Source organism: Schistosoma haematobium, chromosome 1 (genome assembly GCF_000699445.3).
Source record: "Schistosoma haematobium chromosome 1, whole genome shotgun sequence".
Taxonomy (NCBI): Eukaryota; Metazoa; Platyhelminthes; class Trematoda; order Strigeidida; family Schistosomatidae; genus Schistosoma; species Schistosoma haematobium.
Genome location: NC_067196.1, coordinates 44644125 through 44664883, shown reverse-complemented (window position 1 = coordinate 44664883; position 20759 = coordinate 44644125). Strand labels below are relative to the sequence as shown.

Here is a 20759-nt window from a genome sequence, read left to right as displayed (position 1 = left end):
TAAAAGTATATCAGTTTATCGAGATTTATGAACTTGAAAAAAACAGACTACATAAACAGATTATTTTAGTAGTTCAATAATCTCGGTATTTCCACTGTTAACTAACCTAACACAAGCGTGTTGTTTACATAGATTTCTCCATATACCACACAATAAGAGTTCAGTACATCATTTGAAACCCAATGTGATCAAGTTTAAGAAAATCTGGTTAACTAGGCTAGTGAGAGTTTTGTAGTGTTTATTATTTGCGCCAGACGGTAGATATGTTGCGATAAAAATGATAACCTTATTTTAACGATTTGTCATTAGAACGTATTTTGATTCTATAAAAACACTACTATTAACATTGGATGTATACTAAAAATAATTGGTCTAATTAAGTGAATTAAATTCGCCTTGTGGTCTAAATTTAATTAAAACTTCTCGAATGTAGAAATTTAACAGTCTGTCGGAAATTGAACACATGATCATGGTGTATTGCATCTAACTTGTTACATCCTGATAAATTGGCTGTTTCAACTTATTCTATTTCAGCCTTCAGGAAAATATTGAGTTTGAAAATAATCATCTAATAGTTCCTATATTGTGTCTAAAAGCTACGATCAGTGTGAATTAGGCATATCGCTGATTTCAATGATTGTACATCATGAAGTTTTGGAAATAAAAAAATCTCAGTTCAGTTATTTACGGCTCGGTCACTTAACTAATGCCCCGAAAATCATACTTGGATTGTAGAGAAGATTATAATCAATGACTATAATAGTATCTTACTCCAAAACAATAAAGCTTATCTGGGCTCTATGTTTTCAATGGTTTCCTTATTATAACCAAAACGTGACGTAGACTTTTTTAATCATCTACATAACGCCAAAGTAACTTAGATCGATATTGTTAATTTCATCAAAAATAAAATCATAAAAAGAGCACCCTTTTGAAAAGTAAAAGTGTTTGATTTATCCAAATAAAAATATTTGTTTACAAGTATTCGTATATTCTAATTTGGTATGTAAACCCCTTTTATTATCAATTTTAAAACAAGTAACGTTTTTCAGCTTTTAGATGAATGATAAATCGAATAGAACAATGATAAAAGACTTTATGATTTCGTTGTGTACAAAATAGGGAAAATGAATTCAAAGACATGAAATCATAATGTTTTGTTTGAGTCGATAAAATAAATAAAATAATTTCTACAGCAATAAAAGATAAAAATAAGAGAGAATAATGTATAGATGTAAATCACCTTGACAATTAAACAAACCATATAATTAATTTGCATGTTTGTACTTTAATTACTGTAATGACAAAGAAAATTTTTTAAAAAAAAACAATTATTTTTAACGAGATTCAACTCAGAGAATAACAAAAAGTTCTACGCTTTCTTTATTCATTTAATCCCGGTGAATTTCATGAGTTATTAGCATACTGACATAATAATAAACTGCAGTTATATACTTTATTCACGTTCATGTTAGGAATCAAAAATATGCTGATAATCAGTTTGTAGATTTATGGAAATCGTAGTATTTTGACAGTTGAATTAACGAATCGATTCAATCTAAGCCACCACTGAAAACCTGAATGCGCTAGAGGACCGATTCGTTTTAGTATTGAAATCCTTAACAGAGCGCATCCACGATCGCATACGCTTGACTCGACAGTGAAGATAGTGCAATCTTTACAATTGCCCATACTGATACTAATCATGTACTCACTAATGTCTAGCTTCAAGATGGACTACTGGATTTCTCGTGAGAAGCCGTGACCAAGGGAGTCCAATCCGTGTCAGATATGAAACAGTTATCTACCTCAAACAATGGATGAAAGGTTGCGCAAGATCATATATCGATTGAAGTTGGACATTAACATCGTTGGATGCCAACTTAGTGGTCTAGAGGTTAAAATTCAAAAGATTATATACTGATTTTTTATATTTTCGTTATAAGAGTAAACTATGTTTTAATTTGGATATGAATTACCCTTTGATTTCAATTTCTGAGAGGAAGTAAATCACGATATTCTTATTGTTTATGCATAATGTTTGAGAATACGAAAATATCTAACTTTCAGTCAATATAAGTAATACTTTCATACAGTTGGTCATCTGACTAGATAATTCAGCTCAATGTCTTGTAATTTATTTTAATATTCTAACACTCATAAATTATCTCACAAATTTAAAATCTGCCCATAATTACCACTTCATACTAACAAATGAAAACTTCATCTATGAAGATATAATCTCATTTTTCATATTCATTTGTGTAAGCAACTGCACTGTAAATAGTATAAGTCACTTTATTTATACATTCGTGGATAATATCAGTCGATGTATGCTGTTTAATAACCGCAATACACGATTATTTATTAAAAGTCAGTTTTTGTTATTGCTTTATTATTCAATAATTGAAAAGCTTATATGTAACTAAACATTGACTAAGTAACTTTACATGCTAAAAACCCTCAAGTTTAGTAGAATACAATAGGTGATTTATGTGACAGTTAACTCTGTAAATTGTTTGCAAGGCTTTAATAAAAATGAATTACCATTATGTCGTATTCATTTTTTACTATCTTATAACTTCTTTGATTAAAATAACGCAGTATTGTTACATTTCTACTCTGATGGTAATTTTCTATTTTTAAAACAATTAGTCCCTTACATAAATTTTGATAATACAATGAGAAGACGAAGTTTATCAGAATTATATGATATATTTGCGCAATACATTTCGAACAATCTGACCACATATATACTTGTTAAGACATTTCTATATGAAAATTAAAAGGTCAACTAGACATGTTAAAGGTAAGTCGTAACAAAGAGAAATAATAATAACAATAAAGTACACAAAAACAATGTGATTACCACTTTGGATAATAAATCAATATTACCAGGGTAGGTCAAGTGTAAGAGCAAGTTGTTTTTGAACACATAAAGTGGGTTTCAATTTCCGTATAACGAAGGCTTCAATAAACCTTAGTTTACATCCTTGAAGGTTTTTGTATAACACTAAAAATGTTGACTTGATGTCAATCTTATGACTAGTCTCAATCAAATGTTTCTCAATCGAGGAAGATATCTGTCTGTCATGTGATCTTATTTGAATCTATAGTTGGTTGAGTTCCTGGGGCGATACTGATAGGTCCTAGGTTCGAAATTCGCGGGGTGCGGAGTCATGGATGAGGAGTCCCATACTAGGACAAAACAGCCGTCCAGTGATTCCAGCTTTTCCATGGTGGTCTAGCTTCAATTGACTCATGATTTCAATCAGTGAAAAAAAAATTGTTCATATAAGTAGTTTGAGGTAAATCTATAATGGACAACCTGTTCTATTCCATTTATTTATTTATAAATTATTTATTATGTATTTATTATTTTCAATTAATAGCAGTTTTATTGTTCGTTTATTTATATTACTATTTTGTTTTGATTGGTTCGTCTCATAATAATTTTATTATTATTGAACTTAATCAAAATAAAATGAAATTAGAAAATTAAAACAAAAGAGTAAAGTAGAAATATGAGACAAATTAATTGGTTAATTTATTTAAATAACTTGGGAAATTTTTTTGTTTTGTTTATCAATGATTAAACTAAGAATAATAATTTCCATATAAACAGATTTGAAATTTGAATAGGTTAAATATGATCAATTGGTTCCAATTAAAATGGATTGTTTTTCTATTGTAAACAAGTAAAGATTAGACTAATCATAAATAAAAATACAGTGTTTAATTTGCAAGGGTGAAAAGCAGTAAACTTGTGAAAATTTAATGTTAAACTGAACATGATAGTTTATCTTTGAAGTAATCTAATAGTATCTAACATTTATTTATTTATTTGAACACATAAATACAGGTATATGGAGGCATAAGATATATATGCGCCATACAAATCTCATTTGATTTGTGTGAGGGCTGTGATACTGCTCGGGTGCCCAAACTAAAGCAGGTGGTTTTCTCAGAGGGCCACACCCAGTGCCTTCGGTCTAAAGGTGTGATCCACAAGGCAGTGGAGCAACGTAAGGAGATGCGGTCCCATGATAGCCGGTGACCAACGATTGGTTCACACGCCATTTATTCCGTCAGGATCATGGAGCCCATGTGCACCGTTGGTTTGAATTCACGGTTATCCAACTCCCCTAGGTGGACTCTCCGTGTCCACCAACCCGGTTAAAGCGCCAGACATTCACTTTTCGTTTTCTCAATTTCGTAAACAACAACCCCGCCACGAGAAGGCAGTGAGTAGGAATTCCCTGGTAGAGGCTATATACGCGTGGCCATGTGAGAGTATTTTGAGAGGGAGAGCGGACTCTCTCGACTGTCGGCCGTACCAGGGCATTTGTGGGCAGTAGCACACATAATTACTAGCAAATACCTTAAAACTAATGAATTAAATTTATAGAATTTAGGAGAAAAGAAATATGGAAACATGGTTATTAATTAATAAATCTTTGTCAACAAGTCAAAGGTAAATGTATGCGCTGCTTTTTTTGTAAACAATGTAACTTAAAACTACGATTATTTTGTTGGTAAATATCCTGTTTACATTTGTGAAATCATTACAATTATAGTTATGTAAATATCGTTAATCAATTGTATTGTTCTAATGCAAATTATAAAATCATATTAATAAGCAAGAGTTTGTACATTTTCTGATGAGAGTTTTGTTCTAGATGTTGTTTTAGTCTTGCCATATTTTCGGCATATAAATGAGTAGTATTGCCTATTGAACTCCTTTGCAGTAAACAATTACTTTGAGTACTGATCTTAATCAAATATTTTATATTCCTATTGCAATCTCGGGTACGAACTTACAAAATATAGCTTAAAATTTTAATTTATGTATATTGGCTATTTGAATCTTCCCATTAGTGTTTACAACTACAACTGATATGCTTTTTTGCATATATGCATTCTGTGCAGAGTGTTTCGATATTATCAGTAAGTCATGAACATTTTAAGCAGAGATGAATGTTGGCTATGAATTAACTTTCATTCCCGATGACTTTTAATTAAACTAAATTATTCAATCACAATTTGTTACCTCTAGTCATTTATAGGTCGTGAAATTCATTTAATGATGTTAATATTGTTAGTGTTTTGATCTGTTTCTTAATAGAAATGATCTTTCATGATACTCAGTTGTTAGTATTATTATTTTCAAATTTAATTTACCTGGTATGGCATTATGTAAATAAACTTAGTTGTTAAATGATTCTGTCAAATGTTGACCAAACCATTTTACACTGAGATTGCGATACATCTCGTTATTTATTCGATCATATATTTAGGTTTGATGACGTTTATCAAAGAGAAACCGTTCAAGAAATATATCTATCTCATATTTTTGTCACAAGAAATCAGTAAATAGAAATTAAGTTAGTTGATTTAAATTATCTCAACATAATACGATATATTTATTTGTTTAAATCAATCAAATAGTTAACTTTTTATTAGTGAAATATACAATTTTCACGTTCTTTATACAAGAACATATGTTTACCCCAGGCGGAAATTTTAAAAAAATAACCCAGTAGAATATGTACGTTGTTTTGTACAATAATTGTATTCATGTTTCATTCCAAAAATTATTTAATTGAATGCAGTAAAATCAGGTGTATCTAATACGGATACCAAAGTCAAATTAGTCATATAATAAGATTGTCTGAAAATTAATTATTAACAGCACGAATTAGTAAATGACAAATGCATACTTGTAGCAAGATCTAAATTTGTCTACCTTTATAAGGCGTTTACGAAGGTTAAGGAGAAAAAAAGAATTGGAATAAAACCGTTTTTTCTCAAGTCGTCTATATAGAATTCTTGATGGACTGAAGTTATTAGAAGAGGTTATTTCTAAATTAATAGACATAGATGTACACTACTGAATATTTCTAAACTATGAAGAAACGACCGTTTAGTGCTTCTAGATTTTCCATTGTGATCTAGCTTCAACTAACTCATTAACTCAACTATTAAATTATTATAATATCCACAAAACCCCTTCCTGATAATAGACATATCACAAAATATTACAATCATAATATGAATGTAATTGTTTCACTCTTATGTTCAGCGAAACAGTAACTAGCTTTTCTCCATTTTTGTTCAAGTGTATATAACATCCTATAACTAATGTTACATACTATTATTATGCTTTCATTATTAGAAACTGAAAAAGTGATTCTCACAGTCTTTCGGATAAACAAAATAATAATTATGACCTGTTTAAATGATTTTAACAGAGATTAATGTATAAAAAACATTATACAAACGTTAGTATTTTTAAATGTTCCATATTCAATGGTGTTACAACCTCATGAAAATTGAGTAATTCCAACAGAGGAACTAATTCATTTTTGAACAACCTAAAGAAAGAATATACAAAATGGTATCAAACGTATAGTTTATTGAATCTTCAAAAACACGATACCTTGAACTAAGAACAACATCATTTATAGGTACTTGATAGTTGAAAAATGCATGCTACATATCATACTGAATGATCTTTACAATAAATTGCTACAAAACATATTGTATTGAATAAATGTCATTGGAAATATCATGAACAAATTACCATTATTGAATTAGATACCGATTGAATATGAAACAGAAATCTAATTCGCTTAAAAAGACATAATTTCACTCTGACATACCGCTCCATCAAGTAAACAATATTCTTTATGTTATATAATGAAGAAAAATTGAAAAAAAAGAACAGAACACCCAAAACTGATAAATATTCAAAAAAAATCGGTTTTGCTTCAATCTAACAACAACTAGTTTTAATTCGGACTCATTTTTTAGCAATCATTTAAATGAAGCACATTTTTGTAGACTGATATTAATATGACTGCAGTTCTATTTATTGGCTAGTTACAAACTCTGTATTAGTAACAGAAGGGGTTTTGTGGAGATCGTAGTAGTTTCAACAGTTGAGATCTTGAGTCGATTGAAGCTAGACCACCATGGAAAACCTGGAAGCACTGGACGAGGCGGGGTCGTGAATGCGCACTACTGAGGAGCCTCTATATTAAAAGATCTTCATTCTATTCTAAAATTATGGTTGTTTTATTATGGTCGTTCATTACTAACCCAAGCGTTGTGTAAGGCAATATAGAAGTGTGGATGTAAAGAATGCAAATGAGTTCAGCGTAGTAAATCTGCTATAGTCTATTTGTATAACCTGGTAAACTTTTATTATAGGTCGTAATAAAGTTTATCATGAACGTCTCAGCTTATATATATACAATAGTAGTCAAATGTTTAGTGATAATGATTATTTTGATATATTTACGTACTGTGTTCTTGAAAACAAGCAAATAATGAAATTTATTTAGAATTTCGAACAAAGTGAAATATTGTATTTTCAGTTTTGGAAGTTATACAGTTTTTATCCTTTTTTCAAAAAGATAAAACATCAATATACATCCTTCTTTGCTCTTACTTTTGAAAAATACCGTTGAAATATACCGCTTTCATCTATTCTGAGATATATTAGTTTACTACAATGATATTATGAAGATTTCATACAATGAGTGTGTATGTCTCAGTTATAGTCTTTAAGTTAAGATGTAAACTGACTGTCACACAATACTATCAGGGACTAAGTGACATATTTCAAGAACAATAGACTTGATAACTCAAAGCTTTATACTATAATTTATGGAAAAAACATTACACTAAAGATATGCACCAGTGATCTAATTGTAGTCATTCACGTATATCTTTTGCATTGAAACATATTATTTGTAATTAATGTTTGAAGTTTTTTTACTATGAAATAGTCAACAGAAGTTTAAAAACTGTATTCTCTAGACTATAAATTTTCTAGTTAAACTGTCAAAAGCGTCAATACATATATTTGTGATGCCTTGGATTCCTAAACGTTCCGTGATTAATTAAATGTTTATTTATGTTTATCAAATAAATATTGTCAATCAATGTATACAAGGTAGTGAACTGACATTGTTCAAAATATCTCGACAAACAGGCTTCATAGTTTTGCTTGGTGACTTAAGATGACGATTATTAAAAACAGTCTCATTTCGATGTATATTTTTTCTACGGTACTTAGTAAAGTTATGCAGTGTGACAAATTTGTATTCAAACCGAAAATCATAACTACTACACTATGCACCTACTGATAATATTTTCCATACTATAGTTAAAGTCTTTTTTTAAAATTCTTTTGGAATAAATCACATTTTAAGGTAGTTAGCCATAATAAAATGATTAATAATGAGATAAATCATGCATTTATTCAAAATAGTTCCATGGCAACAACCATTACCCTGTATACATCATCTTCATTTGTATAGTCATAATTATTATGAAAATATATTTTGTCCATAAAAAATACTTCTGATATGTCTATTCATTTATTGATTACTTAGTAATAAGGTAAACGTAAGGAAATGAATTGATTTTCCCTAGTTTATTTCTTTATTGAACTTCATACTACATAGAATATAGAAATATGTACTTATAGAGTAAAACAAAAGTTATGAGACAATGCATGATTGGTATATATATATATTCCTGTGATTAAATTCATTCGTTTCAAGCCTATTTCATTGAACTTTAGTAAATTGAATTACACAACATTATCCGTGTTTGTAAATGTGGTTAACTTTATCAATCATATTAAAGATAGACTTAGTTTAATTTCTCAATCAATGTTAAATAGCTTTACTATTATTTTTTTTCTTTATTTCACACGAATTTATTTTGTGTATTATTCATAATGGATTGTTTTTCAATCGAGATCAAATAAACATTTCAAAAGCTGTTTAAATTCAATTAACCCAATATGTTTTGTTTATGATTTCATTTTTACTTTATTAAAGAAAATGTCATAAACAATCTTGTATTTTCAGAAGGGGTTTTGTAGAGATTTTAGAAATTTCAATAGTTGAAATCATGAGTCAATTGAAGCTAGACTATCATGTTGAAGGGTTCCATACTAGAATAAAATGTCTGTCTAATGCTTCCAGATTTTCCATGGTGGTCTAGCTTCAACTGACTCATGATTTCAACTATTGAAATTTTGTATTTATCATTTTTCTTTTGTAAAAAGAAAATCTTATCCCGTAAAGTTCAATGAAAGACACTAAACATTGTTCATTCCATTTTGTTATAACTTGTGACCGCTGATTAGAGGGAAGTGAATTATCGGTCGAAACAAGGACGCGTGAAACACGTGCGACCAGCCTAGAGTCCTGATTGACCCTGCTTTCCTCCTAGCCCAGCCAGTTAAGTCCAGAACACCAGTCTCAGCCTCTGCAATATGAATCATTGTATTTCAAACATATTCTGTTTATATACCAATCAAGCAGACCACAACGTACCAATAAAATATGAAACAACATTTGTACAAAAATTAGCCAGATGTGGCTGTGAATGAGCAGGTAGTAATTAATATACTAGGTATAACTCAAGAATGATAAAACGTATAATAATAGTTTATGAGTCAAAATAACGCTTATAACAAGAGGAATATGAATATCCATAGTTAGTTACTTAATAATTATACAACGGAAATATGCGTTAGTATTGGTCGATTAATAGATTCCAAAAGTTAACATTCATTATTCTTGTCGGTACATAACACATTTGTGACATTACTTTCTTTACATAAATCTAATTCTTCTTTCTTTATCAAAGAATTCATTGGTGAAGTTTTATTATCTATTCTAAATATAATTTGTGTAGACATTGTTCTTTGATTGATTATAGTCTGAAATGTATTCAAATATAAAAGTTTTGATCAATTGCTGACTCAACTTTAAGAGATTATATATTGTTCAACATTTGACTTTTGACCATATTGATGTGTATCTGGAGGTAGTTGTTCTTTTGTAAAAAAAATTAACATATGATGAAATATTATAGTTCAGAGGATTGAAGACTTGAGATTATCGTTTGAAATTGAAGTGATATTTTAAAATCCTTGGGTTTTTGGTATTGAATAGCTGAATGAATTTCTCTTGAAACTGAAAACATTATAGTTACTGATATTCGTAAAACAACATTGGTCGCTATACGGAAGTTCAGTAAATCAAATCAAATTATGTTTTGCTGTGTTGATGGTTTATCATTAATTCAGTAATCTTAAATCAATGATAGGTCGTTCACATCATTAACCATTTGGTATTTTTCAACCCATTGATTTTTTTTAACATTTTAGGCTGGCAATATACATAACCTGTTTGGGGCAATTAAAGAAAAATTTTACTTACCTGTTAGTAAACAAAGCGATATGTAAATATGCAATTCCAGACTTTAAAATATAGTTTTATACTTAGATTCCGAGTTCATTTTTTACGTTTTTGCTAATTAGTAACAAAGAAATTTTACGACAAACAACGAACAACATTATTAAAACGCTCAAATATGGTATTTAAGCTAAGAATCTGAGAAAGTAGAGTATTCGATATAAATTTCTTCCTCGTATTTTCTTCCACAAGTATATGCGTCAACGACCTTATAGAAATCAAGCTGAGTAAATCTAGACCATTTGACGACTATGCTGTTAATAAACCATGAATCTTGAATTCAAAGATCAATATTTTAGACTGAAATTGATTTTTGACACAATACCAATATGCATGCAAAATTATAGTTTACTACTGCTATTTACTACTATATCAATAATCTGGTCAAATCTTCTTACTAAAACTAAAGCATGTACAATCATTATTCAGTAGAGACTGTATAATTTAAAGTTAGTTACTGATTTTGTACAAAGTGTTATCTTCAGCTGATGACATAAAATAATTTCACGTTATTCAAATTACATTGTATTACAACAGACAGAAATGTAAAATGCTTCAAATGATTCACATATATACGCAGTTATAAAAAAGGTTATTCTAGTGCTTTGTGTACGTTCTCAGTAAATAATTAACAGTAACTCTACACTTTAATAATTTGCATCTTTTCTACAGCACTAAATATATTCTTATTCATGTTTATTTAAACTCTGAATGTAATCCGTGTCGGGTAGAAACAGGTGTCTACCTCAGTACAATGGAACATGGTCGCGAAATTTCGTGGATCGGTTGAGGTTAGACATTAACACCTTTGAATAACGGCTCAGTAGTCCAGTAGGTTAAGCGTTCACGCGCGAGACTGAAGGCCCTGGGTTCGAATCCCGCGGGCGTGATCGTGGATGTGCACTACTGAGGAGTCCCACAATAGGACGAAACGGCCATTCAGTGTTTCCAGTTTTTCAATAGTGGTCTAACATCAATCGGTTCATGATCTCAATCAAAAACTTAACAATCTCCACAACTTCTATACTGATAATTGTTTGATTTGACATAAAACAAATGTCATAATATAAGTCATTTTTATTTACATTTTATTCAGTTAAAAATTATTGATATGAAGAAAGACGGTTCTGGTGACCTGAAATCTGTCACAACATCCGGTTCACAAAATATTAAAGGATTATGGAAACGAGCCTTTCATTCTTTAAGAAAAGATAAGGTAAGTAATTAGTGAAAAATTTATCTTTTTAAAGAATAATGAAAAAAATCTTTCAAGATTAACATAAAAAATTACTTTCGTTAAACTTGTATATCTTCTTCTTTTGAAAAAATGGAATCACAGTTGTATCTAACTCTGGAATAATTCACAATTTGTATGTTGCTACCATTTAATTGGAAGACAGCTTGAATAAACTTTTATTATAAGCCGAATAAAATCAAAGTAAACATAGATAGCATGTGATTTATAATTTCAAAATGATTGTCAGTCCATATTAGTGTATCTATACGTTAGTGATAATGGCTACAGACAATGAAGACCTTTTAGATATTTTATTCATTGATGGCTTTCACACTATTGATTAATGAATTCAATAATCATACCAAGATGGTAATCATAATTATTAGTCTTTAGTGAAATGTTATCGTGTTAAATGAACGTACGTTTAGGGCCTTAAGCCTCTATTCACCAATATTACTCATATCATTTCCTGTATGCTACACAATTATTATCAAGTAAACGATGTTTAATCCAAATGTATCTAGACTCTATACTTAAAGCGTGATATTTATGGATCATTAGCACTGATTGATTTTTGTCCCTGAAAAAATATATTTCGTTTCCAAGAAAATGGGGAAAATATATTTCAAATCAATAGTCAGTATACCTAAACTGATGTACTGTAATTTACTTGTTTGCCAAATGTTGATTAGTATTTTATGCGTAAAGATCGTATTCAATTAAACCAAATGTTCACATCAATAAGAAATATAACTAATGAGTTAACAAACTGCTGATAAGTGAATTATGTTACCAGTACAAATGATAATATATGAAGATATAACATACTGATTGCTAGATTTGAAGCTATCACGAGTTCACTTAATCTGCGAATAAGAACAAGATTCGGTGACCAAAGACCAGTAAGCTAGCTATTGATGAGTCCCAGCCCCGCTAACTAGAGGGAGAATTCCAAGCTTGTAATGGGAAGTATATTCTGCGAAACAGCCAGAAACAAGCGATACCAACAAACACAATTCAAAACGTATATATATATATATATATATATATATATATATATATATATATATATAGTGCAAAACCGTCCTTGGGGAGAGTTACCAAATAGCATACTAAAAGACGCAACAAATCAATAGCATTTAAGATATTTCTCAGTGGGAAATACGACATGAGGGTGATAAGAGCGCCTTTGGAGCGAAAACAAAGAAATTCAAATTTTCTAAATAAATTACAAGATTAGATCCTTTCCCAAGTGAATTCTGGGGATCTGGCGTCCCCAACACTGATACACTGGCTATTTTAATTAATGTGATATTTATTACAAACAATAGAAGATCCTACAACTAACGTGCCGATATACTCAATTTATCACATTTGTAAACATAATTTATCACATAAAAAGTAGAACAACAGTTTTTTTTTACAAATGTAGTCATTAAGGCTTTAAATATTTACTTATTTATTAAGACATTCAAATATTAAATTTACAGACTGATAAAGATCAAATTAAACGTAAAGAAAATGGTAATCAACCAACGGATCCTCAAACACCAGAAGGTAAATTATTTTATTGAGTTTTCTATTTATATTAATTATGAAAATGAAATATTCATTACCTTTTTACTGTAATTTAACAAAATCGTTTACACTTCAAACTAAATGACAATACATTCATTAAATTCTATTAACTGATTTATGTTTAAATTAGTAAATGGTAGTTTACTATAATCATTTAATAGTTCAAAATTTAAAGAAGAATATCCCATTTTGTGTTATATTGGAAAAAGATGAGTACCAGTTATGGTAGAAATATACTTTAGTAAGGATACTATTGATGGAGTTTTGTTTTCTGATCTGGATGGTTTAGTCGTGGAGTGTTCGTTGTTCCTCTGAATGATATCATCAGCAGGAACTTCAGGTAAAAGTGAAGCGTTTGAATTTTTCCATATATGGTTCTCAATTAGTCCTGTATACCTCTATGTTGATTGGTTCTTGTTGACCTTAAACCTGTTATTGTTTACTTCTTTGTTTTGGTCGTATTACTTCACTTCTACCTAAAGTTTGTTTTGATGACGTCGTTCAGAAGAAAGATGAAATCTCCACGACTAAATCATCCGACTATGAGAATAAAACTCCATCAAAATCATCCACCTCAGCTACAAATCTTCTCCACTATACTAAGGATACATTTATGCATTCGATAACAAATTTCATTTTAAGCATAAATAGTTTACCAAATGAATATGGATAAATATGGATGATGTATAATTGAGCTTACAACTTTATACTAGTGATAGATCAATTGATCATTAGAAGAAACATAGTTAAAATTATTATTAATGCATATCTATTGATATGCATTTATGTAAGTGTTAAAGAAATAGTATATAAGACAATCTTATTTAAAAAGGAAGAAAATAAATGGACAAAAGAAGAGATATTTTATATTTCACAAATCAACCTGATCATATAGATTCATTATATTGAAAGATCGTTTGAAGAAATAAATGAAAAAGGAATTTTTTCAAAAATCATAACATTATAATACGTATGATCGAACAGTGGGAGGTATTCAGATACTTCTATTCGTTTGTGGCAGCAGTGTAATGAACGCGAACACAAGTAGGGACAATCGAATGTGTTTGAATACGAAATTACAGAATATCTTAGTAAAATCTGAGAACTATACGGTAAATACTTCATTTGAAAAGTGTCAATCAGTCATCTCAGACTTTACTGTTCAGTCATTACCACAGAAATCACTCACTGTTCTCGTTTTCTTTTCTTCAATCTTCTTAACCATTTGCTTTTAGGTATTACACTTCCGATTGATGATACGTTACTTACTTACTTACACCTGTTACTCCCGATGAAGCATAGGCCGCCGACAAGCATTTTCCAACGCAATCTGTCCTAGGCCTTCTTTTCTAGTTCCATCCAATTCTTGTTCATTTTTCTCATATCTATCTCCATTTCCCGGCGTAATGTATTCTTTGGTCTTCCTCTCCTCCTTTGGCCTTGAGAATTCCATGTGAGGGCTTGTCTTGTGATACAGTTGGGTGCTTTCCTCCATGTGTATTCTATCCACTCCCAGCGCTTCTTCCTAATTTCTTCCTCCGCTGGGATCTGGTTTGTTCTCTTTCACAGTACGTTGTTGCTAATAGTGTCCGGCCAACGGATCTGAAGTATTTTGCGTAGACAACTGTTAATAAACACCTGTATTTTCCGGATGATGGCTTTCGTAGTTCTCCAAGTTTCTGCCCCATACAGTAGAACTGTCTTGACATTTGTATTGAAAATCCTGACCTTGGTGTTGGTTGACAGTTGCTTTGAGTTCCAGATGTTCTTCAGTTGTAAAAGAGCTCTAAGGTACAACAATTTATTTTTGTAATCAATGTGATACATAAAATGAAAAATAATTTCGATTTAGCAACATCTACCTTAAATATCCTTTTAAAGTTAAGACTATAGTCTATCTAAAATGGTTGATATTAAACTGTGATATTTCTTTATGATCAATGTGGAAGTGGATTTCTTCTTGATTCTACCTTTTCGTTTTTGAAAATAATCAATTCTTACTTATCTGGGTAGTTACATACATACATCTAGAACAATCATGATATTAACATCATCTGTAAAAATATCATCAAGTTGAATAAGCATTTAGTGGGGCCCTTTATTTTGTCGTCATTTAGATCGGACGATGTTTGTCGACGAACTCTCCACTTTAATGCCTCGTGATCTGACTTCAGGTATATTGTATGAATGATTTTTGTTGAAATGTATATGCCGTCTATCCTCGTATATAATCATTGACTTAAATCTCGTTAGTCAATAAGGGAATTAAATAAGTCAAATACGAGAGTGAACGCGTATATTACACACAATCGTTGATTTTCACAAAATATCGGAGAAGCGAAGAGAAGAGAACGAAGCGAAATGAGACGCAGTGGAGAAGGCATATGAGCCAACACCACTTAACCAAACGTTAATCAATATATGTAGTCACACAAAAATAAGCTACAGACATGTGATGAATAGGATAAGAAGGGCACACACATATGCGCTCATATAAAAACAGTCAAGATTGATAAGCGAATAATTAACAAAGTCAAAATATGACTCAAGTAGAATGAATTGAATGGTCTGTCCGAAAGTTAGAATAAGGTATATAGGCTTAACATAATAGCCGACACTACAAGGATTAATTAATTAATAAAGTGAAAAATGTTATGTCCTTTTCTTCTCGAAATTGAAACTTAAACAAAAATGGAACTTTTTTTTCTTTTTACCTTGGCAATAACATTTGATTAATCACTACAACATCGACCTATAATTTTTAGGATTGAAGAAAAATGAGTTTTTGTTCATTTGTATTTTATCAGTAGTTGGAAATTTATTGTTTAGAATCAGACTTTAAAAAAGAAACAGTTTACAGCTTTCAATGATCATTATATTGAAACATACGAATCAAATCTAAGCGCTCATACAAATAATTCAAATAACATCAGGTTTTACAATGTCCTGGTTTATTTGTTTATTTTGTTTGTTTTTTCTAAATATTCATTTATGAATAGAAATAAACAACATATGAAAATGTAAATAATGGCAGTAGAGAATGGAGAAAAAAAACCTCAGTAGGAGATTTATTGAATTTTGTTCTTATTTAAAAGGTTACTTATCATTTATTATTGAAATATTCCTTTAACGATATCAAATGGCTTCTTTATTTGTAAATCAAGATAGAAGCATTCTTTCAAAATAATTCTGGATAGCTTTGTTATTTACTTATAAAAACACTCATTTAAGAGTATTTGTTTTTAAGCATTCACAAAAGATACTTCTATTGTCACTTATATTCACAAGTATCAAAGCATTTGAAGATATCACCTATTGGTCTGTTTAAGAAACACATTGAAATGACATATTGTGAAACGTATGAAACATCATCGGCAAAAACAAATGTTTATGTTCCGCAAATTGATTCAAAAATACTCTGTTATCCTTGAAAGAGTGAATTTTTATAGTTCAGATAGTCTATGATAAGATAGCATAACCTCGTAATCACCATAAAGTAGCATCCGCTTCTAAATTTCACTGGAGATTTCTAATTTGGATAGAGTTAATGAATTTTTCAGTATCATTGACGTTTTGAAACCTAATACAGATTCACCCCCATGCACAAACGTTTATCAGTGTTCAATAATTAATTCATTTTAGTTATCCTATGTCATGGATATTATAATTTAAGACAGATTAATTAGCTTGACAAAGTTTTTGTTGTCTAGGAACATCTCGTAGAAATTACACAACTTCATACTGTTATCGTTTACGCTGAATAATCAGTCATTATGACCTTTCTTATTACATCATCATGTTTGTTTATAGTTCAAATTTTTATTGAAATTGAGTTTTACCATTCTACACAGTCAAATTTGTACAGTTAAATAATAAATTCATTAAAAAGAGATTCTGTCGATAAATTTAGTATTCTTAATGATCTGTAATATATATTTTAATTATTTGATTAATCGTTATGTAATGGTAACCATTTGTTGGTCACCGGCTACCATGAGACTGCATCTCCTGACGTTGCTCCACTGCCTTGTGGATCAAACCTTCATGTCGAAGGCTCCGAGTGTGGCCCCGTGAGAAAACCATCTGCTTCAGTTTGGGCACCCGGGCGGTATCACATCCCCCACACATATCAAATGAGATTTGTGTGGCGCATATGTATTTGGTGCCTCCTTGTACCAATATCTATGTGTTAAAATAAATAAATAGTAACCACTACTGTTGATTTTGACCCTGCAGTTTAGCAAATAATAACACAAATCTGAATGATGTTGATCTTATATAAATCATGCATTATATTGCAAAAACTAATGTTTTTTATTGACCATTATATCTTTTTTAGATGCCAGTCATTTACAGTTTTAATCTCATTATTTACTGTTTTATAAGTTTGATGTGATTCAAATCTAAAGATAATCTGTAGTTATGAATGTTTATTCAAAACTCATGAAAATCTTTAGCTCAGTAAATAGGATGAGCTATTATCCATTGTTAAATACCATCATATGATATAACAAATTCACAATTACCTTTTTATTATAGCTGGTAATCAGTAATTTCATGTATATGCAATTATTTCTATCTTCAAAACTGTGAACAATTTAAGCAGTTCACATACACGTGACTCATGTTACAAACAACTGTATATTGTGTACTATGTGTAGACGATTTGTCTTTACATTTTGTAAAAAACATTTGGCTCCATTTTGTAGGATTCAAATGGGGAATTCGATAAAGAAATAGTATTTCATATAAATCTTTTATTCGATGTATTTGATTAATGATGATAGTTTTCTGTCAAATCTAATTATCTATAACACGTGCTGTTGGCATAAATTAATTCATAAATTCATGCGTTAATTAGAGAGTCAACGTTTTATGGGCTTTTTTACAATCTAAGAAAAGTTGTATATTGTACAATTATATTTTATTATTTCAAAGAAAATATTTTTTCAGTAGTTGAGATCATGAGTCAGTTGAAGCTAAACCATCATGGAAAACCTGAAAGCAGTGGACGGCCGTTTCGTTCTATTGTGGGACTCCTCAGAAGTGTCAATTATTCAATGTGGAATGATTTCGAACGTCATTATAACGGAGTAAAACTGCATTACCATGTAACTGTGTGAATACAATAGACAATTCAAATGAATGAATGTAATACATTAACGAAAAACTTTGCAAAATATGGATAAATTCATTATATTTTAATGTTTTTAACCATCTGCAAACGGCTTAAAGCTATAAACGGAAATTTTGTTATTTCATAAATCCTGTTCATTGATTATGAGTTTGAAGACAGATGAATATATATATGAAACAGGAAAAAGCACAAAATAGTAGTGGTGTACTAACGCAAATGGGGATAGTCAAATGTTCGTGAATAAAAAATTACAGAGTCTTTTGCTGAAATCTGAGAACCATACGATAATTTCTTCGTTTGCAAAATGTCAATCAGTTGTCTCAAACTTTATTGTTCATTTGTTTCCACACCAATCATTCTTTGTTTTCATTCTTTCTTCTTTGATCTTCTTAACTTTCTGCATCCAGGCATCTCACTTTCGATTGTTGATGCACATAATTTATATCTGTGGACATCAGTAACACACACCACGACATATTTAAAATGAAGTCATATAAAGTAGGGATGTTTTTCTTAGAAACTGATTAACCGGTGAAATAAAATTCATTTTAACAAATGGATGATTGCATAATCAAGGCATCTAGTTAAAATTAATGAAATATGCGAGAATTTTAAAAGGAATTAAAAAAAGATAGAGTATTTAAACAAAAAATCTTATTTAACAGTAGTAATGGGAGGCAACATTGTATTTTCATGTACAAATGTCAGACACAAAGCGCTTAATGTTAAGGGTCACTGTAAATATTAGCATAAGTGCCTTTGACTACTTATGAATTATTTTGAAAATTTTCTTTTAACATATAGGTAAGTAAATTGAATTGCTAAACGAAAGTTTATGAGTTGTTCTACTCTAGTAATTGGGTAAAAATTAATCAAATCATTGTTTATGAGAAGGGGAAGAGAAGCAGTAGATTATTATTTAATAACTTTCAATCACCTTTATAACTGCATATCATCAGAGTTTAGTTTCATTTATCACAAGGCCAAAATTATAGATAATATAGAAATTGTGATATTTCAAATCTAACTATGTACAATTTATGTTGAAACTTAAACATTTAGTGAATACAGAACAATCAAATAGCCATTAGAATGTGCTATAGATAGTTCTAAAAGTTATTTCTATCGTTTTATAGCTACAGTTGCCAAAATAGTTATTTGTTACCACGGCATTTTCCATTTTATTTATTTATTTCTTTTACTTTGTTATCAAATGGTTTACTATGAAAAATAATAATGAAAATAAAAGATTTAAAACGGTTGAACAGTAGGTGTCCGAAGTATTTTTTTGTCTCCATACCTCATTCACTTTTAATAGTTTCATCTAATCTTCGAGACAAAAACTAACGAAATCCTTCAACCTTGAGATATGCATGATCAGCACAAATTAATCACCAATTACTTTATACTTTGTATATATTTTTCAAATCAGTACTGTATAAAACACCTAGATCATTATTATGGTAAACCTTTTCCTCAACAACAACAACAAAAATAACTATTTCATCGAATGTATTTGCTTTTTGTTTTATTTACATATAAAAAAGTAAATGGGCGACATATGAACAATCAATAACAGTAAATAATAACAAATTAATGAACTAAAAATCTATCCATTACAATTGAGTCTATATTTATATAAACTTTTGAAAAGCTTGAGTAATTGTTTTCTATTTATTTGTTATTAATTAATGTATGAAATTAATGGGAAATAAGTATGAAACACTCCAAGAGACTGTTCTTAAATAACAAAACATAGTAGTCTGATAAAAGATGAGATAAGATTTTATAGGTGAGAGTAGAAAATTATTCTCCTAATTCTCAAGCAAATAAGAATTTATAAAGACTTAGTTATAAGAGAATTTATAACACATTGTACGTAACTCTGAACAGAATAATAAATACAAATTAATGATACGGTGAGGGTTCAATTGTAAAATGTAATATGAGTTAGAATTTAAACGTTATTGTTTTACTTGAATCTTCCCATCGATGATTAAGACTGAAATTGACCAGTCTCTTATTAGCATATGTGCATTCTGTGAGTATTGTCTCGATATTGGCTATCAGGACTCAATAGCGAAGTGGATAACGTGATGGCGTTTGAAGCGCACGGTACTGGATTCGAGTCGAAGAGTGAACATCAACAATGAGATCCAGGCACATCCACATGACGAGGGCGAAATAGGACGAAACGCGCGTCCGTGATTCCACTGCTAGCCATTATCCATCTTTGCTTATTGTAATGTATTGATTCTGTGATCGATAAATCAAGGGAAGGATAATTATAATTCACTATAAGTGATCAGATAATAGAACCTCTACAACAATGAATGAATTAAAATGCAGTAAGATTTGTATACTACTGGCTCCATGATATTTTAGTTTTCATAAACACGAAAAAATTAATCTTTTATGTGATTACCTTTTAACCGGTTTATAAAAACATAAAACTTTTTTTGTTTTTTTTTCAAACAAACGATTTACGCGGAAATATTGAAGATAAAGTAAAATATTGAATAAA

General features: G+C 29.9%; 1 protein-coding gene across 2 annotated transcripts in view; it reads left to right on the top strand.

Annotated features, from left to right (window-relative positions):
* Positions 1 to 20759, top strand: part of MS3_00009924 (uncharacterized protein) — a 111728-nt gene that overhangs the window by 15091 nt on the left and 75878 nt on the right. For both annotated transcript variants that reach the window (XM_051218330.1, XM_051218331.1), the window contains exons 2-3: positions 11380 to 11499; positions 13011 to 13077. In XM_051218330.1, coding sequence (XP_051074182.1) covers positions 11380 to 11499; positions 13011 to 13077 — 187 coding nt within the window. The remainder of the gene's footprint in view (positions 1 to 11379; positions 11500 to 13010; positions 13078 to 20759) is intronic.